The sequence below is a fragment of the Helobdella robusta genome (assembly GCF_000326865.2).
Source record: "Helobdella robusta unplaced genomic scaffold HELROscaffold_5, whole genome shotgun sequence".
NCBI classification, from domain to species: Eukaryota; Metazoa; Annelida; class Clitellata; order Rhynchobdellida; family Glossiphoniidae; genus Helobdella; species Helobdella robusta.
Window position 1 is genome coordinate 6,109,737 of NW_008705254.1, and position 14,968 is coordinate 6,124,704.

General features: G+C 33.8%; 1 protein-coding gene across 1 annotated transcript in view; it reads right to left on the minus strand.

Moving 5' to 3' along the window:
• Positions 1 to 3,578: 3,578 nt before the first annotated feature.
• HELRODRAFT_68175 (hypothetical protein) overlaps positions 3,579 to 14,968 on the minus strand; it is a gene marked incomplete at both ends in the record, with an annotated part of 28,196 nt that continues 16,806 nt past the window's right edge. Inside the window, 3 exons of the mRNA XM_009026949.1 lie at positions 3,579 to 3,671; positions 3,982 to 4,062; positions 4,723 to 4,783. Coding sequence (XP_009025197.1) covers positions 3,579 to 3,671; positions 3,982 to 4,062; positions 4,723 to 4,783 — 235 coding nt within the window. The remainder of the gene's footprint in view (positions 3,672 to 3,981; positions 4,063 to 4,722; positions 4,784 to 14,968) is intronic.

Consider the following 14,968-nt stretch of genomic DNA (forward strand, 5'->3'; position numbering starts at 1 on the left):
ATTGCATTTTCGACTGTGTTCAACTTGTAGTTAAACTATTTCGTCAATGGTTTGATAGAAAAATCAAAAAAATAACTAAGTGAAACGTCAAAAACGCAGCAAGTCTCTGCTGTGATTAGATATATCGGAATACATCTAGGATAGACATAAAACTCACGGCAAACATTCATTCAAGCAGGGAATCATCAGGTGTGTTCAACACATGCTTGCATTTTATTCCAAATATTTCGTTATCGTGAGAATCCATTTACTTTGATGTCTCAAGTTACAGAGAAAAAATTATTTATTGTGTTTTTGCGCGTCTATATTTTAACGTGCACCTGTGTTTATGTATAAATAATATTTCAGAGAGTTATATAATTTTAATATCAGTAACTTCACGCGTTAAGATTTTTAGGCTAAACAAGAATTGCAAAATGAAGTTAAATAGGCGATTACAGAAGGGAAGGATGCATGCATGTGGTTGAGGAAATCAGATATCGGTATCAATGCATATACGAACATGCCTTTGCCTTCCCTCCAACACTTCATATCATATTTAAAGTAGCCTACCTACCACTGGTGCCAAGCTTATGGATAGTAGAAATAAATGAGCATGGTGTCGATTCGAAGCATGCAGCACTTACCATTGCATAGAACTTAAAAAAGTTGACAATTGATAACTAACTAATGTGACCGCACGACTAGACGGTATAATTATTCAATATAGAATTTCTTAGTCGAGAGTGATCAATGTTCGGCTTTAGTTAACACATTTGTATAAAGAAACATGAACAATCACAAATGAACTTGTTTAATACTTTATTAAAAAATTAAATGCTTGAAAAATAAAAATTAATTTGCACGTGGCTAACGCATTATTTGAAACCACAATCAATCAATCGATAAATCAATCGATAAATCAATCGATAAATCAATCAATCAACAAATCAATCAACAAATCAATCAACAAATCAATCGATAAATCAATCAACAAATCAATCAATCAATCAAACAATCAATCAATCAGTCAAGCAAAAATAAAAAATAATAAATAAAAATTCTAACCACCAAATAAACTTTCAATCAAGGAAACTTAAAATGGAACAACTCAAACCAAAAGGCTGCATTCAAGTTTCACAGCAAAATGACATTAAAAACAATTAATGTCAGAAATCAGAGAAATCAGATTGTATTAAACCCTATATGACCAAAAAAAGAAGCATCTTTCGTAACTCTCTAATGGTGAATTGAACTTGAAATCATTTAAAAATTTCGACGGACTAAACACACTAACACTCTACCCTAATTTATAGTAATTTAAATGAAATGAACTATTAATAATTTAGAAATCAGACCTGGGTGTACATGAACCGAAACACGATATAGAGTACACGATACGGATACTGTGAAGTTACACAAACATAAAAAATAAATATAAACATGTGAACGGATTTAAAAGCAAAAAAACTAAAGACCGAAAATACATCCTACCTCGGGGAACTGGGTCTCTGGACGCTAAACGAAGATTGATTGATTGATAAAGACCGAAAATAATCAGTCAACGCAAACGCCAAAAGAAAGTAAATTTTTTGTGTATAAAATGTATTAAAAAAATTGCCCGGACTGGACAGTAGACACGCACGCTTTGCATATTTATTAAATTTCAGAACTGCGTCACTCAAATGTCAAAATGAAGAATGGCATTGATGCAGAACTTCTGAGCCTGCATGATAATGTCATGCCCCTCAAAGTTTCAAATTTAACGCATGCCATTCCAACCGACTAGATGCATTTCAAACATTTCTGCTTCTATATCATCTGACGTATACAACGATATAAGATGTCAGTGAGCATCATATGCGAGTAAGGTGTATAAATAATAATTAATAATATTTCTAAATATCAATTATACCGTCGCAACTGAGTTGAATTAAGAATTACCTAAAAAAAAGCCTAAGTTAAATAAAACCGTAAAATCATTTTTGTTTGAAAATATGTGTAATGAACGAGTTTAAAAACACACAAGTTCTGCTACTGCACCAAAACCACTTTTGATGTTTACAGCTTAATGAACCACACACTCGTTCATGCACAGAACAAGTAGGTACACACCCAGAATGAACTAGCATTTCAAAAGCTTTGCTTACGAATCATATGCACCGGAGAAAAGTTAGCCAAAAAATAATGAAGAATTCCCGGTGCGAAATGTGAAGAGCAACATAAATGCAAGTGCAAAAGCCAAAGCAAACAGATTTGTTCGGGCAGGCAAGTTAATTTCTCGCCTGCCCGAACAAGGATTAAACTACATTTCTTCAGGGTTTCATTCACGCTTTCTGTTAACTCCAACAATTGTATTGAATTATACAAGAAATTAAACAGTGTTTTGGTGCACGAAGCCATAAACATGTTTCGATATTATTATGTTATTAAAAACAATTGACATGAATGTTTTCATACAAATCAACTTGCCAGATATAAATATCAATCAATCTTCGTTTTGCGTCCAGAGTCCCGGTTCCCCGATATAATATATATAAAATGAAACAGACCGATGAACGAATTGAAACCAATGCATCAAGGAGCACGAGATTATTCGGATAAATAATAAAAAATGCAAGCAGCACTTTTTATGCAAACGTCATCTGAACAGTTGCACAGGAGTCTAAATTCAATGAATCGCTTTTTGTTGCACAGAAGTTGCACATCTTTCAACTCAATGGGGCAATATGCTAGGTGAACAAATAAGTACAAATAAATCATATTATATTAATTTATAATTTTATAAAATTATAATTATATATATATATATATATATATATATATATACGAGAAAAATAAATATCTACCCATGCATGTACAGCAGTTGAAAAGATCCATTAACACACACACACAATCACACATCTACACACACACAATCGCACACCTACACACACACATACCTACGCCTACACAATCACACACGCCTACGACTAGGACTGCACGATGGCTGAGTTGTGCCCACAAGACGACTAACTCGTTAGCTTCTAAGTAATCTTCATATGTAAACAATGCTCGATTGAAACAATTTAAATAAAAATAAACAGATAAATGTAGTTTAACAAAATGCTGACTAGTGCCTATATTATAGCAGCATCATTGCTAAATGAAATTGATTGATTGATTGATGTCGATCGTCATTAAAGAAACACACACACTATCTCTCTTTCTCTCTCAAATACCACACACACACGCGCGCACACACACACACATACACAGACTCACACAAACACAATAATAATAATAATATAAACAGCATCCACAAAATTTTATGATATTTAATTTTCAATCCAACCGAATCAGAATCATACATTTTATACGATTTTTTATCGTCAACTTAAATGAATAATGAATTGAATACCAAAATGTACTTTATAATAAAAATAAACAAAGTAACTAACTAAATAAATAAATGAATGATTAAATAATTGAACGAACGAATGAATGAACGAATGAATGAACGAATGAATGAATGAATGAATGAATGAATGAATGTACGAATGAATGAATGAATAAATAAATGAATGAACGAATGAATGAATAAATGAGTGAATGAATGATTATTTGAGGTTGGCGTTCATTTCAGAGAAGTAGGAATGTTTCATTGAGTCGTCAGCTCCCATCCGCTGGCTTGGATTGCAAACGAGCAGACTCTGACAACAACATTCGTGTCGTTACATGAGACGCATCGTCATCACCATCGTCAAAGTTGTCATCCTCATCATCATTGTCATCATCATTATCATTGTCAAATAGTCATCATCATCATCAGCGTCATCATCACCAACTACATTTCATAATTGTTGTTTTTATTATATTTCATCTAAACAATTTCAATCTTTACTATAATATAATTTCAATTTTACTAAAAATTTCATCTAATGAGTTAATTTAAATATACGACTGATGGAAAAATAAATGGAATGAACAATTTTGAAAAACGAAGTGATTCATCTAACTAACCAACAATAAGTCCCTGCCTTTGCTGTTCAACTTTGGAACAATCTGCAGCCAGTTTGTGCTCGATGGGTACAGTGGATATGGCTGTGTGGAGAAAATGTCAACGTAGGTAAAAAACTTTTCAAAACGACGCCAAAACAAGTGTCGAACTATAGGTCAATAAACTCGTTGATGAATGCGTGGAAATTACTGCAACAATATTTCTCGACACATCAACAATATTTCTCAACACACCAACAACAATTTTCGATACATCAACAATACTTCTCAACACAACAGCAATATTTCTCGATACATCAACAATAATTTTCAACACAGCAACAATATTTCTCCACACAGCAACAATATTTCTCCACACATCAACAATATTTCTCAACATACCAACAACAATTTTCGATACATCAACAATACTTCTCAACACAGCAACAATACTTCTCAACACAGCAACAATACTTCTCAGCACACCAACAATATTTCACGACACATCAACTATATTTCTCAACACATCAGCAATACTTCTCAACACAACAGCAATATTTCTCGATACATCAACAATACTTCTCAACCCGTCAACAATACTTCTACACGTCAAAAATATTCTCCGACACATCAGCCATCGTTAACAACGAAACAAATGAGAAAGTTACTAAATTAATCATTAATTGCTCACACAATTTACGACCTTACATCATTCACTTAACATTTAATTAGTCAGCTGATCAGCTGTTGATTTAATTAGCTCACTTTGTATTCAGGTAGCTGAGTGAAACCAGGCCACGTATCTTCTGTTGGCGTACCTAAGAGTCTGCCATGAAGGGGATGATGATAATTATTAATATTATAATTACTATTATTATGATTATTATTATTTATTATTATTAAATAATCACTTTCAGAGGTAGAGTTCAACAATAGGTCAGGCGTTATTGTGATGATTATTATTATGACCATGATGATGGTGATAATGAGAAAAATGATGAAGTAATTTACGTCAGTATATAAGGTAATGGTGAAAATAAGATGAAAATATGATGGTAATGAAGACGACGACGATAATAACATATGACAATGATACATATTGCCAGTGGTGAGGGTGATAATAAAACAGCAATAAAACAGAGTCGATAGCAAAGAAAACTATTTAAATGCTGCGTTCCTGGCCACATCAATAAAAGCGATGACGATGCTGATGACCAAGACGATGACGATGGTGATGATCTAGATGATGATAATGGTGATGATTAAGATGATAAGTGATGATAATAGTGATGAATAAGATGATGACGATGGTGATGATACCGTTGAAGTCATTAAAAAGACCAAAGAATTAGACATAATTGAAGATGAAAGGAGGAGATACAGATGCTGAATGGGAGAAACTTGATGGGATTGGGATTATAATGTTTAAGTAGAAATCCAATTACTGATGACAGGAACTCTTAGCTCTCTTAACTCTTAGCTATGATTTTAAATCACACTGAAAATTGAATTAATAAATTAGTTCAAGTGTATCAATGAAGAGTTTGAATTAAACATACGAGCTAACTAGGCAAAAACAATTAAGAAAGAAATACAACATCAAGAAATAAATAACTTATAACACCACCAAAATTCAGCATGAAAAAATGTTTAAAGGAAATAAGAACAAAGGACTGCCAAAGTGGCAAACAGCAACAACAATTAGAATTGCTGGACCGCCCAAATGCCAACAATTGTATCTTAAAATGTCAACTACGTCATGCATACTCATTTACAGCTTTTTCTGAGACATCACACCATCGTCATTTCTCTTATTTCTTTTTGCACTCTCACATAACCGTTGTTTATGTTGTCTTCGCCGTTATGACGTCTACATAATCGTATCGTCGTCTCGACTTAGGATGTCATCATCATTTGTGTATTATGCCAGAGATGTCAAACATATCGCCCGCGGGTCGGATATAGCCCGCCACGTGATATTTTACGGCTCGCAAAACATTTCAAAATTTTATTTAAAAAAATGTTTAAAATCTGGATTTGTTTGAGGCTCACGTGAAAAAGATGTTTTGACTTATTTTCATATTTTCAGCCGCGAAAATCACAAAATCTTTTTTGTGAAATATTCTGCAAAGATAAGTGATTTTAAAAATGAATCCAACGAATGTTTTAGCAAATTTTAAGAGCTGGAAGACAATTTTTTAATTTTACCAGACCTTTTGTTTTTAAACTGATGAATTTCCGATATCTTACAAATGGAGTGAAATGCTTTTCAGAATCACTCCAACTTAAAAAATTAATATTTGGAAGTTGAAATTCAAAATTATAGTTTTATAGATGACAAACATTTATTGCTGAAATTTTGTTATTTTACAAATACAATTATTTTCAAGTAGGAAGCCAGATAAAAGCGTTTATAGGTGCCGGTTAATAACTGACTGACTGGCAAAGGCTTGCAGCTCTACAAAATAAATTCCTTGGACGCTTGCAAGCCTCTAGAGTAAAACTAATTTTTGTCCAAATTTGGATAATAAATTAATGACAGGATCATGCACTTATGTTTAGATTTGTCGAATGAATATATCCAAAAAAGGTCGGAAAATTAGATGCATCCCGAAAAAAATTCTTCTAAAAAATTCTTTATCATTGAAACCCCTGACCTCTGTAATCATTAAGGTTGTCATGACTTATGAATCATCAGCGTCTTCATCGTGTGTGAGTGTGTGTTATTTTTAACACAAGAATCATGGCCATCATCCTGATCCATGTAACCATAGTCATCATCATGAATTGTGTAATAATCGTCATCGTCATCAACATTAAACTTTTTTTTAGCTCAAATTAACGTCAGTAACACAAGCGTCAATGTCTTTCACACAGCATTTTAGACAGGACGCAGAATATAATAATGTACTAATGCATTTGCATAATTCTATTCTATAAATTACCGTGCGTTATATCTATATTGCATTAGTACATTATTATATTCTGCGTCCTGTCTAAAATCACTTGTTAGTCAAACTGAAGTTGACGACTCTGCTACGGATAACGATAGCGACTTCATTGAAGTCTCAAGTAGAAGAAATAAACGAAAAAAAGATGTAATTTCACCAATTAAACCGTTAACTAAAGAACCAGATTCAAGAAAAAAAATAAAATTTTTAGTTCGTCCACTTCTTCCAAATTGAAAGCTTCGAAGCAAATAGATGAAAAAACAAAGAAAAAAGTTTTTTTTTATCTCGGAAATGTAGCTATTTGCGGTAAAGAAACAGTTGAAAACCACCTGACAAAATGGAATAAAGTTTACGAATATTTTTCCGCTGTTTAGAAGTCACAGAAGATAAATGATCAGTCGGTGGAGGTGCCAACAACAGATTCCGAAAAGCAAACAACATCTACAGCTTTTAAGATTATTCTACCAGACACGGAAGTATCTAGATTACTGAACAAAGAACTATGGGATAAAAGCATATTTATATATGAGTGAGTTTTTAAAACCTCAATTAAGGAAACCACAAAAACTACTCATAGATGACAAAAATGGATTGGCGGCTGTTGACCCTGATGGATTCACTAATATGTTTGATACTACCTCGTTTATGTATTATACTGTTGATACTATTCCTGTTGACTTTGGTTTGAATGTTAATAACAATTTTTCTGTTTTACATTTCAATGCTCGTAGTTTATTACCAAAACTTAATGATTTAAATTGTCTCCTTAGAAACATTAATAATCTGAAGGTAATCTCCATTAGTGAAACCTGGTTGGATGATGAGACTTCTAACATGGTTAGTTTAGATGATTTTAACTTTATATGTAGTAATAGAAGACTGAGGGGTGGTGGTGGTGTAGGTGTTTACTTAAGAAAGGATGTTGTTTATAATATTCGTACAGATTTGTGTACAGTAAATGATGTATTTGATTGGTTAGTTATAGATATTAGTAATATTGCAGGTAAAGGATTTGACATTATTTTGTTCCATCTATCGTTCACCTAATAATAATTATAATTTTTTTATTCTACAACTAGAAAAATTGTTTATAAAATTGAAACAGGCATAAAACTAAAATTTATATATCAGGTGATTTTAACATTGATATGGCTAAAGATGACTGGTACAAAATTGGTTTTTCTTTCCGCAATTTATTACAGTCATTTTCGTTAGGGCCGTTAATTAATTCACCTACACGTATAACTAAAAATACTTCGACGTTGTTGGATAACATTTTCACTAACAATATTGTCAATCACCAAAAAACTTTAGTGAGAAAAATCGAAAAAACGAATTACAAACATATTAACGCTAAACATACGGTAGAATTTATAGAATATTGTAAAAATTATGGTCTATTACCAACATATAAATATATAAATATATATATATATATTATATATATGTGTGTGTGTGTGTGTGTGTGTGTGTGTGTGTGTGTGGTGTGTGTATTATTTTTAACGCAAGAATCGATGAATCTACCGGTAGAAAAAAAAGTTCAAACAATGTTAGGGCGAGATTATTGGCATAATTTACAACAACAACGAGAGAAAAAATCAATATTTATAATAAAGGATTTTATTGTAATCCGTATTGATAGGAAAGTTATCAACATCGACATCATCATCACCACACTTATGAAAACCAAACAAGCAAACAACTCGTTCAAAGGAGAACAAGCCCAAGACATGCGCGTGACTAACGCGCCGACAACAAAGGCAAGTTCACCTCAACGCTGGCTTGGCCACAAGCATGCTACAAACAAACAAACAAACACACTTCTAAAAATACATGAACATAAAAATAAACAATATATACATATACAATATACGAGCATGTATATACTTATTCGATGCCATCTGTTGCTCAAATTGATTTTACATTATTCAAACATGCGACATGACCTGAAAATTGAAGGCACAAAATTACTCATAAAATAAAAAAAATATATCTAACGACAGAATATCACGAAGGTAAGAAACACGGAAACGTCGGAAAAAGTTCAATCCAGTGGAGACGGTGTATGCGTAGGCGGTGCAATGGAGAAACCATTCAACGCTCTTCCACCATATTCTGCATGAGCATCACACACACACAGCGGTGCAATAATGGGATAATAGTGTGTACTAAAATAAAATATACATAAACCGTATGTTGCATGCAACGCAATCACACATAACCACACTTATGTATACATCCGCTGTTGATACGAACGCACGTACGTACGTATGTATAAGTATATATGTATATATAAGTATATATGTATGTATAAGTATATATATATATGGTCTATGGTCTAAATCCTAATATATATATATATACATATATATATATATATATATATATATATATATATATATATATATATATATATATCCCCCCTTCAAATCAATACGTGTGCAAACGTCCGGGCAAGAAACGCGGTTATTCAATTCGTACACTCAACAATATTCGGTACATTACTTTTGTATATGTGTGAAGTGTGTATGCTTGCTCGGTGTACAACATTGTACAAGCGGAAAAAGAAAGTTCGCAAGACAGGATTGTAAATGATAGGACTATGAAAAAATAAACATTACGCTATGAACGTTTACATTGGTATGTTATGTGCGGTTGGTGATGCGTTTATGTACCGTGTTTCCTCAAATATAAGACATCCCTCAAATATAAGACCTAGCACGTTTTTTGTCTATTTTTCTAATATAAGCCCTCCCTCGAATATAAGCCCTCCCTTTATAATTTCTAGTATGAATCAGCTGACAACAACAAAAACTTCTGTCAAAACCACACCGGAAACGTCAACTGCTGCAAGATTTTTCGTTTTTCGAGGATTTTTAGTTTTTCGAACTGTTTTTCCTCCTTCAAGCATATCCTGAGGTTATAAAGCTGTCAAAGTAAGGGTTGTTTTTTCTATTTAAATAAACTATTTTGTAACATTTTGCCCATATTTAAGATGAGTGGCAAGAGGAAAAGTTACTCTGTCGAATACAAAAAAGGAATTGTGGAAGAATGCAGAGATCAAAATATTACTGCATTTTGCAAAGAGAAGAAGTTGGACGTACGAATGGTTAGGAAATGGCGAGCACAGTATGATGATCTCAATCAAAAGGTTGAAGATGGGCAGGCAAAAAAAAGAAAATGTGGCTCTGGAAATCGTCCATTCTTTCCAGAGTTAGAAGACATCATCTTTGACTGGATTGCTGAGAAGAGAAAACCGTATGGTTGTGCGCAGAGCTGAGATTCAAGCTTTTGCTCTCGAGATGGCTCCTACACTTGACATCCCTCCTGAGGAGTTCAAAGCTTCAAAATGTTGGCTGGATCGCTTTCTTCAGCGGTATGAACTCTCACTACGAAGATCAACAACACTGTTCAAGCTTGAGGATAAAGAAGCTGTCAAGAGAGCTCTCATGTTCAAGTCTTTCATGGATGGTTTGGATTTTTCAAAGTATCAGCTTTCCAACATGATTGTTATGGATGAGACTGCTGTTTACATGGGTCAGGACACTCAAAAGACAGTCGACTTCAGAGGAGCTTCATCAATTTATGTACCATCAACTGGATATGAAAGTGCACGCGTCACCTGCATTTTGGCAATTCGTCTGGATGGGAAGAAAGCTGCTCCACTTCTTATTACCAAAGGAAAGAAAGAAAAGATTGAATGCCAGGGAGGAGTTTATGTCTTGGAATCAGAAAAGGCATGGAGTACGCAGAATGTAATAAGAAAATGGGTGGACCTTATGCTGCCACTTGTTTTAAGAGGAAGTCAACGAGGTCTCCTCATTTGGGACTCTGCAAGCACTCATCGTGCAAAGGATATGAAAAACTTCTTGGCAGAAAGAAGGGTTGATCAGGTTATGATCCCAGCAGGGATGACTGCTTACCTCCAGACCTTGGACATTGCAATAAACAAGCCTTTCAAGGATTACCTCAGACTTGAAATCAGTGATTATATTGAGAATAGGATGTCAAGGAACAAAAATAACAACTTCGTGAAGCCTAATCTGCAGGAGGTAGTCTCTTGGGTAAGGAATGCATGGGGCAAAGTCACTGATAGCTGTGTTGCAAAGGCTCTGAAAGCAGGGTACTTGGACAAAACATCGCCATTTGAAGCGAACTACATCGCAAAACACGATAGATTGGGACCTATGATACTGAAGGAGCTGGAGTCAAATGAAATCTTGGCTGGAATACAAGATCTTGATCTGGAAGAAAATGATATCCCAGAAGATGATGATCTTATTGTATTTGAATAAAATATTATTGTATTTGGGAAAAATAAATGATGTCGAAAAAATTGGCATAATAATATAAGCCCTCCCTCGAATATAAGACCTAGGGCAATTTTTGGGAAAAAATTAATATAAGACCCTGTCTTATATTCGAGGAAACACGGTAAGTATATGGTTGGATGAATGTCTGCTTGCAAGTAATCACACGCCATTTTGTGTATCTGCATGAGTCAGTTTGAAATTTTAAATCAATGTTTTGAAACGCAAAAAAAAGTTCGTTTCGTGATGTTGTGTGTACGCTTATGGTAGATTGCATACAAATTATTTACACAAAAATATGTGGTGGGTGGATAACAATCGATGAAGACATTTTAACACGTAAGCATACACATTTACAAGACAAGCACACACACACAAACACAACACATACACACACACATTTATTATATATATATATATATATATATATATATATATATATATATATATATATATATATATATATATATATATATATATATTTTTCGTGACTGTGCGGTTGATGGAAAATTTTCTCTGTTGTTTTTTGTAATTTTTCCTGTGGTTCTTGTGCGAATTTTGACTTAAAGTTATATAAAAGTTTCAGGAAAAAAATAGTGAATATTAATATATTTATTTAGTTTAGAAATTCTAAGTATTTAATTTAATTTATATAGGTTAAATAAATTACTTTTTTGGATTTAAATTGCAGCGTAGTTGATAGCACCTGTTTATTGTACGCTCTCAGCCTGTGGAGTTAAATTGTTGTTTTGAAAGTTTACTTATACAATCAGTCAGGTAGAACACGATTTGCTCGTAATTGAACTTAAAGTTGCTACATTATGGTTGATAAAGTCAAGAGAACTACCAACAAATCTGCCAAAGAGGGTTCAAATTTGACTCTACAGTGTTTCCATTGTGATTCCTTGTTTCCTCTTCCTGCTGGAGTGTCTGATGAGAGTTATGAATTCATCATAACAGCTAACAATTTAAAATTCTTCTGCGACGCTTGTTTGAAGAAATTCTCTGTGGAGAAACAGTTTTATAAAAAATTAGAACAGAGTAAATCAGAGATGGTAGAAGAAATGAAAAAATTAAATGATGTAAATAAAACAATCATATCTGAAGAGAAACAGTTTCATAAAGAACTTGAAAAGGGTAATTCAGAGATTATAGAAGAAATGAAAAAATTAAATGACGTAAATAAAAAAATCATATCTGAAGTTGTTGCAATTAGAGCCGCTATTGATGGAAATGAAAGCAAACTTACGCATATAGATACATCTGGTGCCAAGCTATCTGGTGAGATTGCTAGTTTGAAGTCTGAATTAAATAGGTCATTTTCCAGTGTCGTTAGTGGTGAGATGAAAAAAGGCGTTCAATCAATTACTCAGGACGTGATAATTGTTCAAAAAAAGTTGCAGGATGTCGTCGATAATAAGGAAAGAGAAGCTAATATAATAATGTTAAATTTGAAGGAAGGATCAGACGACAATGCAAGAGTCTGCCAAATATTGGATCATTTGACTGAAGGGGTATGCGGAGAAAAAAATGTTCTGAAAATGATGAGGTTGGGCAAAAAAAATGACAACGCTATTAGACCAATTTTGATCAAATTTAATAATATTGAAGCTAAGTCACATGTTTTCAACGGCATTAGAAAAATGAAAACTCTGAAAGATGATTTGGCTTGTACTAGATTAAGCCACGATCTCAGTATCGATCAAAGAGCTGTACTTAAAAAGTTGCTCAAAGAAGCCAAGGAGGCGGAGGAGGGTTGCAAACAAGGTTTTTTATATCGAGTGAGAGGAGAGGTTGGAAGGTGGAAAATAGTGCGGTTTCAGAAGGACACAAAATTAAACTAGCAAATGGTAGGTGTGGTTCTATATATGGTTTAATTGGGTTGGTAAAAAAATAATTCTTGTGCTTCGTGGAGAAATGTTATTCATGGTAAAACTCAAATTAACAAAGTGGTGATTGGGTTGTTGAATGTGAGATCAATTGCGTCTAAGGTGAATGGTATTCATGGATTGATATGTGATGGGCTTGATATCTTGGTGCTTACTGAGACTTGGCATGGTGTGGTTGGTAATAATTCAGTTCGGTTGGCTATGCCACCTGGGTTCTGGTATGTTGATTATGTTAGGCAGCACGATCCAGGTCATGGTGGCTTAATTGTATATTTCCGTAAAGATTTTGGATATAAAAAGTTAGTCTTGCCATTATTTGCCACATTTGAGGCTGTTTCCATCAGGTTTTCGACTAGTGGGTATCAGTTTATTTTACTTGCCATTTACAGACCGGGCTCTGCACAAATTTCTTCTTTGTTTTTTGATGAACTGATATCTGTTTTAGAATATGTTACGATGTTAAATGCCAATATTTTGATGATGGGGGATTTCAATGTGCATATTGAAAGAGTTAATGACATACACACAGTCCGTTTGAATGAAATACTTGATGCATTTCAAATGATCAGTCATGTACATGAACCAACTCACGAGCAAGGTGGTATTCTTGATCTGGTTATTAGTTCAAGCAATTTTCCGATTTTGGGAGTTGAAATATTTCCAAGTGGAATATTTTCAGATCATGGTTTTGTAAAGGTTGAGGCATCAATTGCTCATAGATGTGTAACAACCAAACAGACAGTAAGATCGTGGAGAAGTGTGGATGAAGATCAGATTGTTCAGTCAATTGCAAATTCTCCAATATCTGGACCATGCAAAAGTGAAAATGTTGAGAATGAATTAAAATTGTTCAATATGGAACTAAAAGGCATTGTTGACCGATGTGTGCCGCTAAGAGTGATTTGCAAAAGAATTAATAGAAATGTATCATGGTTTGATGATGATTGCCTACGGGTCAAACGATATTGCAGAAAACTTGAGAGATTGTATAGAAGAAGTTTATCAAATGTTCATCGTGAAAATTGGCTTGGTTCATTGAAAACAAAATACAAATTATATTCAGATAAACGCTGTGGGTATTGGAACAATTTGATAAAAACCTGTGGCAACCAAAAGGACCGGTGGCGAATTATAAATAAAATCTTATGCAATGATCGAAGTGAAAATTTATTGGATGCTAATGTCAATCATACAGCTGGTGATTTTATGAAATTTTTCACAGATAAGATTGCAAAGATTGTGCATTCTGTTAATTCATCTAGTGTTTCAACCTCGTTATTAGAAGATAGAGAGTCACCAACTGTTGCATTGACATCATTTCCTGAAATCGCTGAGGAGGACCTTGTGCAGATTATACTTGACTCTCCGTCTAAAACTTGTTCACTTGATATCATGCCAATACACATTTTTAAAAAATATCTAAAGTTTTTTATAAGTTTTCTAACTAGTTTCATAAATCTCTGCTTAAAAAAAGGCATAGTGCCAGACTATTTCAAGCATGCCACAGTTGTTCCGATTCTGAAAAAAGTCGGCAGCGATGACGGGGAAATTGGAAACTACAGACCAATTTCTAACCTACCATTTCTATCAAAGGTGCTGGAGCGTGTTGTAAATGGGTTTCTACTGAAATATTTAACAGACAACGATCTTATGCCAAGGTATCAATCTGGGTATCGACGGTTCCATTCCACCGAAACAGCTTTGTTATATGTTTTATCAAGTTTGTTTGCTGCAGCTGAGGTTCAAAACATATCGGTACTATCATTCCTAGATATGTCAGCAGCGTTCGATTGTGTGGATCATGACATGCTTATAAAGAGATTGGAGTGCAGTTATGGTGTTCTTGGAGTTGCCCGTGACT